This window comes from Gorilla gorilla, chromosome 2, assembly GCF_029281585.2.
Source record: "Gorilla gorilla gorilla isolate KB3781 chromosome 2, NHGRI_mGorGor1-v2.1_pri, whole genome shotgun sequence".
NCBI lineage: Eukaryota > Metazoa > Chordata > Mammalia > Primates > Hominidae > Gorilla > Gorilla gorilla.
This window is the reverse complement of record NC_086017.1, coordinates 67,125,937-67,139,234: the sequence shown is the minus strand read 5'-3', so window position 1 is coordinate 67,139,234 and position 13,298 is coordinate 67,125,937. Positions and strand designations below refer to the sequence as shown.

Sequence of the window (13,298 nt, the reverse complement as noted above, 5' to 3'; positions counted from 1 at the left end):
TTAAATATATATTTACTATATAATTGCCTATTCAGTACAGTAACATGCTGTACAGGCTTGCAGCCCGGGAGCAACAGGCTATATAACACATGGCCTAGTGTGTAGTATACCATCCCATCTAGGTTTGTGTAAGTGATTCTATGTCTGCACAATGACAAAATCACCTAACAACACATCTCTCAGTAGGTATCCACATCTTTAAGCCAGTTGTTAAGCAACATACAACTGTACATGCATGCCCTACAGTGTGGATACACTGGACAGAGGGATGACTCACGTCCCACGTGGGACAAGGCAGGATGGTGAGAGACTTCATCATGTTACTCAGAATGGTGTGCAATTTAAAACTCATAAATTATGTATTTCTGAGATTTTCATCTTAATACTTTTTTTTTTTTTTTTGAGATGGAGTCTTGTCCTGTCACCCAGGCTGGACTGCGGTGGCATGATCTCAGCTCACTGCAACCTCTGCCTCCCGGGTTCAAGCAATTCTTGTGCCTCAGCCTCCCGAGTAGCTGGGATTACAGGTGTACACCACCATGCCCGGCTAATTTTTGTATTTTTAGTAGAAACGGGGTTTCATCATGTTGGTCAGGCTGGTCTTGAACTCCTGACCTCAGGTGATACGCCCGCCTTGGCCTCCCAAAATGCTGGGATTACAGGCATGAGCCACCATGCCCAGCCTCCTTTTAATAGTTTTGGGCCGCAGGTAACTGAAACCACACAAAGGGAAACCAGGGATAAGGGGCCTACTGTACATTTCAGTGATTGGACTGAATATATACTTACCCCAGTACATGACTCAGGAGTATGCTGTTCTTGTGGGAAAGTCCCAATACCAGCTTAGTGTCTATTACTGTTTCTTTGTAGAGTCAAGTACAGAGGTAGGGTAATTCATTTAATTGAAATAGAACCCTCAATTGAAATTTCAATATTAATGAGAAATGTGTGTCCCTTCTTTCCACAAAACCCTGGCTATGGCTGACCATTTACCAGTTAATGTGATCACTGGAATTGGAATTACAAGTGTTTTCAAATGAATGATGGCTTATGGTTTCTGTATTGAACCTAGCCTGATAATGGACATGAAGAGGCTCACTGATGGTAGTTACGTTAAATTTTTATTTCTATATATTTCAAACTGCATGCAAGTATAGGTTCCTTTTTCTGAGATGGAGTCTCGCCCTGTCACCCAGGCTGGAGTGTGGTGGTGCAATCTCAGCTCACTGCAACCTCTGCCTCCTGGGTTCCAGAGATTGTCACGTCTCAGCCTCCCGAGCAGCTGGAATCACAAGAGTGTGCCACCACACCCAGCTAATTTTTGTATTTTTAGTAGAGATGAGATGGGGTTTCACCATGTTGGTCAGGCTGTCTCGAACTCCTGACCTTAAGTGATCTGCCCACCTTGGCCTCCCAAAGTGCTGGGATTACAGGCATTGAGCCAGTGTGCCAGGCCTGTAAGTATACATTTCTATGTGTGGAAAGTGAGGAAAGAAACTGAAAAAGACATTCATTCAACCATACTTGTGTCACATTTAGAAGCCATATCAACAGGGAAAACAGGTAGAATGATATCATCCATTTTCACTACAGCCCAGTCAGCTATGGCCTTGATGTTTACATGTTTAGTCTTGGTACTTTTTAAAAGAACTAGATAGTCCATTCTAGGGAAACTGAAGCTATATGATTTTTTTTCTAGTGTAGGGATTAATGGCTATATAGACTATTTCAGTAAGCACAGACTTTAAATTATTTTTATAGTTTTTTTCATTAAAAAATTTATATAGCTGACATGAATAGTTTTTTTAAATCAAACTGATAAGTGAGTGGTAGATTATATATCTTTCAATATAGAAATATATTTAGGCTATACATGCACTTATATCACATAAATTATATAATTCTAAAGTTAATTTCATCTATTCCCTGTACCTTCTAAAAGTGTATATACATTTCTATAAAATCCAAAACAAAACACTAAATCCCAGAAGAAAGTAACTAATTGACATAAGAAACTATAAAGAGCACATGGGATGAATATGCATTAGTATTGAAATTACAGATCCAAGCTATACTGTGGTATGCACAATAACCTGCCCCTGTAAATTAGAGGAATTTCTGTAAGTAGGACCAAACAGTAGCAAGTATACGTCAATTAATGAAGTCTTTTTCCTTTGCTAAAAGAAAAAAAGTCACCAGTGATCGATTAGTTTGCTTCTATAGCAAACTTTTCCCAATAAAGTGACTTTTTTTTTTCATTTTAGCTGCTGTGGAATTATAGTTGGGCCAGCTGTGTAATTTATAATGTCATAACAGCTTAAGAAGTCCATTGTTTTACAAACATCTGAAATTACTTTGAGAAATAAAGTTCAGAGTATCAAATATTTCATTAAAAAACACTGTACAAAAATCATGGACTTTATTATACATTAAAAAATCTTCTAACAACTTTTTTCCTGAAGCCTTGTCAGTATATACCTATTGTGACAAAATGAAAAAATAAGTTCTCCACCCCACATGTATACCAATACCATGATCACATAAAGTCGAGTTCTTCAAATCCAATTCTAAAGTGAAACATTGCATGATTTTGTACACTGCATGATTAATAGTATCAGTGAAATAAGAATCAATTCACTTACATTACAAAATCACCAAATATACAAAGCAATTTTGCGTATTAGTTACAACTTAACCCCCAGTCTCATATTAACTGAAGTAAATTTCATGAGTGAAGCCACAGAGATTGGTTAAAAAGTATAATATAGTTCCAGTTTCAAAGCTTTATGTATTACTAATTAATGTAGAAAGACAAAATCTCATGGGAGAAGAGTAAACCAAACTTGCTAAAAATAAAGGGTTGCTTTCTACAATTGGTGTGTTTAAGTATTTAAAATACAATCTGAATGCTAAGAGGTTGTTTCAGAACCAACATTAATAATTTCATTTTAGGGCCGGGCACGGTGGCTCACGCCTGTAATCCCAGCACTTTGCGAGGCCGAGGCGGGCGGATCACGAGGTCAGGAGATCGAGAACATCGTGGCTAACACGGTGAAACCCCGTCTCTACTAAAAATACAAAAAAATTAGCCGGGCACGGTGGTGGGACCCTGTGGTCCCAGCTACTCGGGAGGCTGAGGCAGGAGAATGGCATGAACCCGGGAGGCGGAGCTTGCAGTGACCCAAGATCACGCCACTGCACTCCAGCCTGGGCAACAGAGCAAGACTCTGTCTCAAAAAAAAAATTTTTTTTTTTCATTTTATTCAGGTGGCAGGTTTTACAATATACTAGCTCTTAGGATCTCTCAGCATTAATAGGATTCAAATTTTAAATAATATGGTTCCTAGATATAATGCAAAATTAACTCAGATGCCTTTACCATATACGATTTTATCTTCCCTAGGATGCACATCCTACTGACCTTTTCCCAAGCATAGTGGAAACACATTTACCACCCCTAGATTGTAGAGCCTGAGGATTCTTTTGAAATTAAACAATAATCATTGCAGATGTGGCAAAAACTAGACTAGCTTTAGGGACTCTGTTCAAGATAATAGCTTTAGTCCCTTGTTGGCAAGTTCTCAAAATTTTTAAAGGTAGAAGGAATAACTGGTTTCCCATCTACTGACTTCATTGCCATAGTTAGTTACAAACATACTGTTCAAATAGGTAACAGAATGCATCGTAGAAGTAGGCAGGCTTAATATCTTTTCTTTTTAAAAAGGAGTTGTGTTGATTTCTAACACCATTAAGTGTAAGTCTGAATGTGAGAAAAGATATCCCAAAATCGAATCCAATTACCCTCAAAGCATCTCAGAACTAGAAGGGATTTCAAAGGAGGGTAACAATCAGCTTTACCACTAGGCAGAAACCCATAGGCAGCCTTTAAATAACAAAAAGAGCTTATTAAAACAGATACTTAAATCTCTGCAGTAATGGAATAGTTCATATAGTTCAACAGTAATGGAACAAAAGCTGAATCATCTAAAATTGTTAAACCCACTCATAACTTCTATTTAGCATTGGAATGCACTTCGATCTGACCTATGGAGATGATGGGTTTATTATTGTAGAAATTCCTGTGAACATGACTTAAAACGAACTACAGGTCTGTCCAGCATCCCTAAGTCTGCCAGTGCCTTAACTCTAGCCTACACTATGACCCAGGGTGCTGACAAAGGGCAGCACTTGCTACCATGCAAAGCACCAGCTTAGTAAAGCTGCCTCCTAATGATGAACACCTTCCTTGTAGAGTAACAGATTTCATCTGAACTAAGTGAGGTGACAATTTGTAGTATAAACAAAAGACTTAATGGAACAGAAAGCTCCAGTCTCCAAAAGGTCTTAAAAACAGGACTTGCCATGACTACTTAAGTGCTGGCAACAGAATAAATTCCAACTTTAACAAAACAAAAGAATTGATACACTATTGTGAAAGCATTCCCTTTGGTAAGCACAAAATAAACTTTTGATAAAAAGTATTTCATAAATTTCTACTTTTTTACTGTATGTTTTGGTAACATAAAGCATCAGTAAATAAACATTACACCCATTTGGCACATGGATAGAAGGAATATCATGATCCTATATATCATTATCCTATTCCTACAGAAAACAATGTACATATAGTGTGAAACAGCCGAGTTGAGTTATATTTTGAGACCTAAAACAGATGCCATTTCTAATGCAGAACTAAGAAGAAAAAACTGTATATCAAAGAAAAAAAAAAGCTTTTTCCCTTGTAAAATTATTAAAGTCTTAGTGGCTAACCTCTTGAAAAATTTGTAAATGTGTGACTATGTAAAGTATTTTACTCACTATATTAACTTTGTATATATATGCTTTTTCATGTGAAACACATGAAAACATAATTTCTATTAGCAGTGTTAAAAGTGATTACAGAAAAAAAATTAAGGTTTAACATAGACAATAGGCAGTAGAGAAATGTTATTTTAACCTTGGCACCAGGTTAAATCCTTCCTTGGTCAACTTCTCCTATACTCTACTAGGCATTCAATTCATTTTCAATCTTTCACAAAATTGGACCTTTTACTCATTTGAAGAGTAGACATATTTACAATAATTAGTGCAAATTATTCTATTCTCATACATTAGTTATTTGCCTTTGTGGATATAAAGTGGTGATTCAGTACTTTATCAAAACATGGCATTATGAAAATATTGGGAATATCAGTCTGAAATTTAAAAGATTACATTTTCTAAACTAAACTCTGGGAATTTTTACTTTAAGCATGAAACAATTGTTATAGAACTTCTTTTGAAATGTCACTTGACTTTCAATAAAAACTATTTCACACAATGCAGAAAATACAATGTATCATTCCATAGCAATATCTTGTCAATCCTAATCTAAAATGTATTGAACAAAAATCTTTTAATAAATTCCAATATCTTATTTTTAACCACTACTGCTCTGCAGCAGTAATTGAAGTCCCAACCTGAGAACTAAGAACGTGATAATAAAATGCCAAGGGCTCTATCAATCTTGAACTGAAGACACTTAAGCTTCTTTCCTACTGGCATCAAGTGCAGTACATTAGAGAAATGTGAGCAATCCCAGAAAGTACCCTGAGATCAACAGTACCACCTGCCACAATTTGAAACCTTAACTGTAAAATCTCTGTTCTAATTATTTTATAAAAGTTCTATTGCACATTTAATATTGTTAAAATATTTGCAAACTTGTAGAATTCTCTGTATAAAGGGCTTTAAACTTATTCAGCTAAATGCTTCCTCATCACCAGCAAAATGTTCCTAATGAAAGAAAAGCATATCCATGAATGTCTAAGCCTGAAGAATAAATGATTTCTTACGGACACAGCCAATTACAATGCAAGAATTAAAAGTTCACAATTTGATGGAAAAAATTCTTGAGCAAATGTAATTCCTCAGCAGTCTGCTTCAGGAAGATGAGCAGGTTTCCTTTAGATGTTAATACATAGTACATTATGTTTAAGGGGGAAAAAAGATCAATGCAAACCTAAGTCATCAAGTTCAATCTTTTTTTTTAAAATGTAGCTACAACAAATAAGCAAATATAAAGCTTAATCTCCTCCTTGATATTTCAACATAGTTGTTACCTTCTGCCATTTCACCATAGAAACTGTCAAATTCCAAGGGGGAATATCTACCAAAAGTATAAGCTTATGCTTCTGATTCTCTCTTCTTTCCTCCTTCTCCCAAATCACTCTCTTCTGACTGGCTACTGCTAAGGACAACAAACTGCCCCTCACTACTGGCTTGGTTTGGTCTACTGGAAGCAGCTATCAACCGACTTTGTTCTTCCAAGTCCTAGTGGAAAAGACAAAAAAGAAACTAAGTTACTTGTCTGCAGTCAAATGGCAAATTATGCAGTTAAGATACATTCTTGAGAGCCACTTCAATTCTTCTGTCATAAATATGTACGCATACTTCTGACAACTTGATAAAAAGAAAAGCTACACCCAAACAATACAACACCAAAATGAATTTTGGCACCATCCTATAAAAGCCAGCATTCAAACTAAAATCTAATATTTTCTCTTTCTTTTTTTATGACCAACAACCAAATAAAGCCCATCATCATCTCTCACTATATATTACAGTAAAACCCTCGAAAGGGATCACCCCACACTCCTTTCCCTTCCCCTCTCCAGCCCTTTTCTCCATCCCTGTCCAATTCATCTTTGCTAAATCAGGTGTCACCTTCCCTCAGCCTCGCCTATCAAGAAAGCCTCACTTCAATGTCATCTTTGCCACTTCCCTCTTCTTTGTCCAGACAGACAGCCCACAGCCAATGCTTACTGATCTGTTCTAAGCATCCCAGCTGTCTCCTCTTTTCTATTCCTACTGTCAATCTACAACCCATAACATGCTCTTACAATTTCATGGATCATTTAATGCATTCTTCAAGTTTTGCTCTGAAATTTGTCTTTTAAAATTATCCTGTTGGATGGACAATGATTTGACACTCCTGGCAATATTAAAAATATACATTTCATTATATATTTCATATAACATATATATTTATTTATTTCCCCCCCATAGAAGGCAAAATGGCTTTCAGCAATGGCAGTTAAGTCTACACAGCCTCTCAACTGCTTTGACAGAGACAACCTCCTCTGAAATATTAAAGTTCTGGTATATTTTTGAAACAGTCATATTACATGTCAACATAACTATAATGTAAACATCATATCAAAAAACAGATGTGACCCTTTTCTGCTATGGTATGAATCATCTGTTTATGAAGTGGCTGAACAAGCAGAAACAGCCCTTCATTTGGAAATTCAAATCTGAAAGTCATAGTGCTGAATTAAGTCTTCACAAACAACACATAAAGATCCAGACATTAGGACTGTATACCTTTTCAATCTGTTTTTGTTTATTGAGTTCTTTCTGTTGCTTCTCTTTTACTCTCTCTATTTCTTTTTGTTTTTCTGATGCCCTACGATCCTAAAGAACAGATGAATAAAACTAATGAATTAAATATGAAATAACTTTAAATTTTAGACATTTCAGTTAATATCACATGTGTAACCTTTCAATATTTTTTTGCATTTATACATAAGAAAGCACATCAACAGTTTATATTCAATGGTAAACAATTATCCAAATTCTAAATGCTATGTTGGTAATAGTATCACTGTTAACCTTGCTTAGCAAAATCATTTTATTTACTTGCTAATATGAAAGAGCTAATATACTATTTTAGTTAACATTCTTGGAAAATCAAGCATCTTGGATTCCTTTTTTTTTTTTTTTGAGATAAGAGTCTCGCTCTGTCGCCCAGGCTGGAGTGCAGTGGTGTGATCTCGGCTCATTGCAACCTCTGCCTCCCGGATTCAAGTCATTCTCGTGCCTCAGACCTCCTCAGTAGCTGGGATTACAGGTGCACGACACCACACCCAACTAATTTTTGTATTTTTAGTAGAAACGGGGTTTCACCATGTTGGCCAGGTTAGTCTCGAAATCCTGACCTCAAGTGATCTGCCCGCCTCGGCCTCCCAGTGTGCTGCGATTACAGGTGTGAACCACTGTGCCCAGCCACATCTTGGATTCTTACCAGTTCAGCATGCAAAGCTATCTGTTTTGCCAGTCCAACAGAATCACATATCTAAAAAGAGAAAAAGTATGAAAAATTCAGGCAGTTCTCACAACAAAGCAAAAATGTCAAGTATCCAAATAACTGATGGAACTAGTTTTATAACTAATCCTAATACATTGCTTCAAGCAAAAGCATATTTAAGAATGCTCAAGCCCCCAAACCAAGGCTTTGTATGTTTTCCTTGAAGTCTATAGGATTCCACTGCTGACTCTCACCTTCATATATACCCCACTTCTTGTTATGTCAAATTCATTACTGTCATAGTAAGGCCTACGAGGAAGAAGCATGCAGCTGCTAATGCTATTTTCAGCTGAAGACATCTGAAAATGGCTGGTTTTGGTTCCCAACATAAATGAGAGGCTAAAAGATTGCACCAGCTATCAGTGGCAGGGAAAACATGGGTCTGTAGAGTCAGAAGGCCCAAACCATCAGCTTGGCTCTATTCAGAGATGCTTTGCTCAAGCAGCTCAGTAAGCCTAGGCAAAATTTGGGAGTTTTTTCCAAAAATCTTAGAATTATATAAGAATTTTATTTACACAAAAAACTACAAAACACTGATGAAAGAGACTGAAGACACAAAAGAACATCCCATGCTCATGGATCAGAATAATATAGTTAAAATAACCATATTGCCCAAAGCAATCTATAGGTTCAATGCAAATAGCCAAAGCAATCTTAAACAAAAAGAACAAAGCTGGAGGCATCACATTACCTAACTTCAAAATATATTACAAGGCTATAGTAAGCAAAACAGCAGGGGGTTGTTATAAAAATAAGACACATGGCCAATGGAACAGAACAGAGAACCCAGGAACGAAGCCACTTGTTTACAGCCAACTGATCTTTAACAAAAGTGACAAAGAACTTTCACTGGGGAAGGGATATCCTCTTCAATAAATGGTTCTGGCAAGATTGGAGAGCCACATGTAGAAGAATGAAACCAGACCCCTCCCTCTCACCATACACAAAAATCAACTCAAAATACATTAAAGACTTGAACATAAGACCCAAAACTGTAAAAATACTACAAGAAATTATAAGGATCAGAGCAGAAATAAATGAATCTGACATGAAGAAAACAATACAAAAGATCAACATAACAAAAAGTTGGTTTTTTTGAAAAGATAAAACTGACATTTAGCCAGACTAAGAAAAAGAAGACTCAAATAAAATTGGAGATTAAAAAGGAGACATTACAATTGATACTGCATAAATTCAAAGGATCATTGGTGGCTACTATGAGCAACTACATGCTAGTAAATTGGAAAATCAAGAAGAAATGGATAAATTCCTAGACAAATACAACCTACCAAGATTGAACCACGAAGAAATCCAAAACCTGAACAGTCCAATAACAAGTAACAACATCCAAACCATAATAAAAAGTCTCCTGGTAAAGAAAAGCCCAGTACCTGATGGCTTTCCTGCTGAATTCTACCAAACATTTAAAGAAGAACTAATACCAATCTTACCCAAAATGTTCCAAAAAATAGAGGAGAAGGGAATACTTCCAAACTCATTCTAAGAGGCCAGTATTACCTGATACCAAAACCAGACAAAGACATATCAAAAAAAGAAAACTACAGGCCAATATATCTCATGAATATAGATGCAAAAATCCTCAACAAAATATTAGCAAACCGAATTCAACAACACATTAAAAAGATCATTTATCATGACCAAGTGGGATTTATCCCAGGAATGCAAAGATAGTTCAACATATGCAAATCAATCAATATGCTACATCACATCAACAGAATAAAGGACAAAAACTATTTAATCACTTCAATTTCTGCTGAAAATGCATTTGATAAAGTTCAACATCCCTTCATGATTAAAAACCCTCAAAAAAACTTGGTATAGAAGGAATATAGCTCAACATAATTAAAGCCATATATGACAGACTCACAGCTAGTATCATACTGAATGCAGAAAAACCAAAAGCCTTTCCACCTTTTAGACAGAAGATGAGTAATCAGGTAAGAGAGGAAAAAAGGCATCCAAATTGTAAAGGAAGAAGTCAAACTATCCTTGTTTGCAGATGATATGATGATCTTATATTTAGAAAAACCTAGACTCCACCAAAAAACTATTAGAACTGATGAATTCAAAGTTTCAGGATACAAAATCAACATACAACAATTAGTAGCATTTCTATATGCCAACAGTGAACAATCTGAAAAAGAAATAAATAAAGTAATCTCACTTACAATAGTCACAGATAAAATTAAATACCTAGGAGTTAACCAAAGAAGTGAAAGATCTCTATAATGAAAACTACAGGCTGGGCGCAGTGGCTCAGGCCTGTAATCCCAGCACTTTGGGAGGCCGAGACAGGTGGATCACTTGAGGCCAGGAGTTTGAGACCAGCCTGGCCAATATGGTGAAACCCCATCTCTACTAAAAATACAAAAATTAGCCAGGTGGTGGAGACACACACCTGTAATCCCAGGTACTTGGGAGGCTGAGGCATGAGAATCACTTGAACCTGGGAGGCAGACATTTCAGTGAGCTGAGATTATGCAACTGCACTCCAGCCTGGGCAATAGAATGAGACTCTGTCTCAAAAGAACAAACCAAAAAAAACAAAAAACTATAAAACACTGACGAAAGAAATTGAAGAGGACACCAAAAATGGAAACATATTCCACGTTCATGGATTGGAAGAATCAATATTGTTAAAATGTCCATACTACCCAAAGCAATCTATAGATTCAATGCAATCCCTATCAAAAAACCAATGACATTCTTCACAGAAATAGAAAAAACAATCTGAAAATGTATATGGAATCATAAAAGATTCAGAATAGCCAAAGCTATTCTGAGCAAAAATAACAAAATTAGAGAAATCACATTACCTGACTTCAAATTACAATGCTACAGAGCTATAGTAACCAAAACAGCATGGTACTGGCAAAAAAAAAAAAAGACAGATAGACCAATGCAACAGAATAGAGAATCCAGAAACAAATCCACACAACTACAGTGAACTCATTTTTGACAAAGGCGCCAAGAATATACATTGGGGAAAAGACAGTCCCTTCAATAAATGGTGCCGGGAAAACTGGATATCCATATGCAGAAGAATAAAACTAGACCCCTCTCTCTCACCATATACAAAAATCTATTCAAAATGGATTAAAGCCTTAAATCTAAGACCTTGAACTATGAAACTACTACAAGAAAATATTGGGGAAACTCTCCAGGACATCAGTCTGCACAAAAATTTCTTGAGTAATACCCCACAAGCACAGGCAACTAAAGCAAAAATGGACAAATGGGATCTCAAGTTAAAAAGTTTCTGCACTGCAAAGGAAACAATCAACAAAGTGAAGAAACAAGCCACACAATGGGAGAAAATATTTGTAAACTACTCATCTGACAAGGGATTAATAACCAGAATATACAAAGAGCTCAAACAACTCTATAGGAAAAACCTTAATCTGATTTAAAACTGGGCAAAATATTTGAATAGACATTTTTCAAAAGAAGACATACAAATGGAAAACAGGCATATGAAAAGGTCCTCAACATCACTGATCATCAGAGAAATGCAAATCAAAACTACAATGTATCATCTCACCCCAGTTAAAATGGCTTATAGCAAAAAGGCAATAACAAATGCTGGGAAGCATGTGGAGAAAAGGGAAACCTTGTACACTGTTGGTGGGAATGTAAATTAGTATAACCACTATGGAGAAAAGTCTGGAGGTTCCTCAAAAAACTAAAAATAGAGCTACCATATGAACCAGCAATCCCACTGCTGGGTATATACCTAAAAAAAGGAAATCAGTATATTGAAGAGACATCTGCACTCCCATGTTTGCTGCAGCTCGGTTCACAATAGTTAAAACTTGGAAGCCACCTAAGTGTCCATCAACAGATGAATGGAAAAAAAAAAAAAAACAGATGAATGGATAAAGAAAATGTACACACACACAATGGAGTACTATTCAGCCAGAAAAAAAGAATGAGATTCTGTCATTTGAATGGATGATACATGGATAAAGAAAATGTGGTACTTACATACAATGGAATACTATTCAGCCATAAAAAAGAATGAGATTCTGTCATTTGCAATAAGATATATGGAACATGGAGGTCATTATGTTAAGCAAAATAAGCCAGGCACAGAAAGACAAATATTGCATGTTTTCACTTATTTGTGGGATCTAAAAATCAAAACAATTGAACTCATGGAGCCAGAGAATAGAAGGGTGGTTACCAGAGGCTGAGAAGGGTAGTGTGGGGATGGGGGGTGGGAGGATGGTTAATGATTAAAAAAAAAAAATAGAATGAATAAGACCTGGTATTTGATAGAACAGGGGGACTACGGTCAATAATAACTGTACATTTAAAAATAACTAAAAGAGTATAATTGGATTGTTTCTAATACAAAGGATAAATGCTTAAGGGAAGGAATACTCCATTTTCCATGATGTGGTTATTATGCATTGCATAAGTGTAGCAAAATATTTCATGTACTGCATAAATATATACACCTGGCCGGGCGAGGTGGCTCACACCTGTAATCCCAGCACTTTGGGAGGCCGAGGCAGGCGGATCATCTGAGGTCGGGAGTTTGAGACCAGTCTGACCAACATGGAGAAACCCTGACTCTACTAAAAATACAAAATTAGCTGGGCGTGGTGGCGCATGCGTATAGACCCAGCTACTCAGGAGGCTAAGGCAGGAGAATCGCTTGAACCCGAGGGGGCGGAGGTTGCAATGAGCCAAGATCGCACCATTGCACTCCAGCCCAGGTGACACAGCAAGACTCCATCTGAAAAAAAAAAAAATGCATACACACACACACACACGCACACACACCCCTTGTACCCACAAAAAACGAAAAACAAAGATCATCCTACTTTCACCATTTTAGCTCTAATTAGTCTCTTGAGAAACTTTGTTAGTACGATATTCTCAATAATTGTTCTATTAAAGGTTCTTTTTCCAGCTGGGTGTGGCAGCTCATGCCTGTAATCCCAGCACTTTGGGAGGCCAAGGCAGGTGGATCACTTGAGGTCAGGAGTTCAAGACCAGCCTGGCCAACATGGTGAAATCCTGTCTCTACTAAAAAAATTAGCCAGGCATGGTGGCACACAACTGTAGTCCCAGCTACTCGGGAGGCTGAGGCAGGAAAATCACTTTAATCCAGGAGGTGGAGGTTACGGTGAGCCAAGATTCT

General features: G+C 36.8%; 1 protein-coding gene across 2 annotated transcripts in view; it reads right to left on the bottom strand.

The window, feature by feature from the left end:
* Positions 1 to 2,368: 2,368 nt before the first annotated feature.
* APPL1 (adaptor protein, phosphotyrosine interacting with PH domain and leucine zipper 1) overlaps positions 2,369 to 13,298 on the bottom strand; it is a 45,635-nt gene continuing 34,705 nt past the window's right edge. For both annotated transcript variants that reach the window (XM_031009361.3, XM_055383179.2), the window contains exons 20-22: positions 8,066 to 8,116; positions 7,366 to 7,455; positions 2,369 to 6,312 (exon numbers count right to left, since the gene is read on the bottom strand). In XM_031009361.3, coding sequence (XP_030865221.1) covers positions 6,166 to 6,312; positions 7,366 to 7,455; positions 8,066 to 8,116 — 288 coding nt within the window. In that variant the 3' untranslated portion in view covers positions 2,369 to 6,165. The remainder of the gene's footprint in view (positions 6,313 to 7,365; positions 7,456 to 8,065; positions 8,117 to 13,298) is intronic.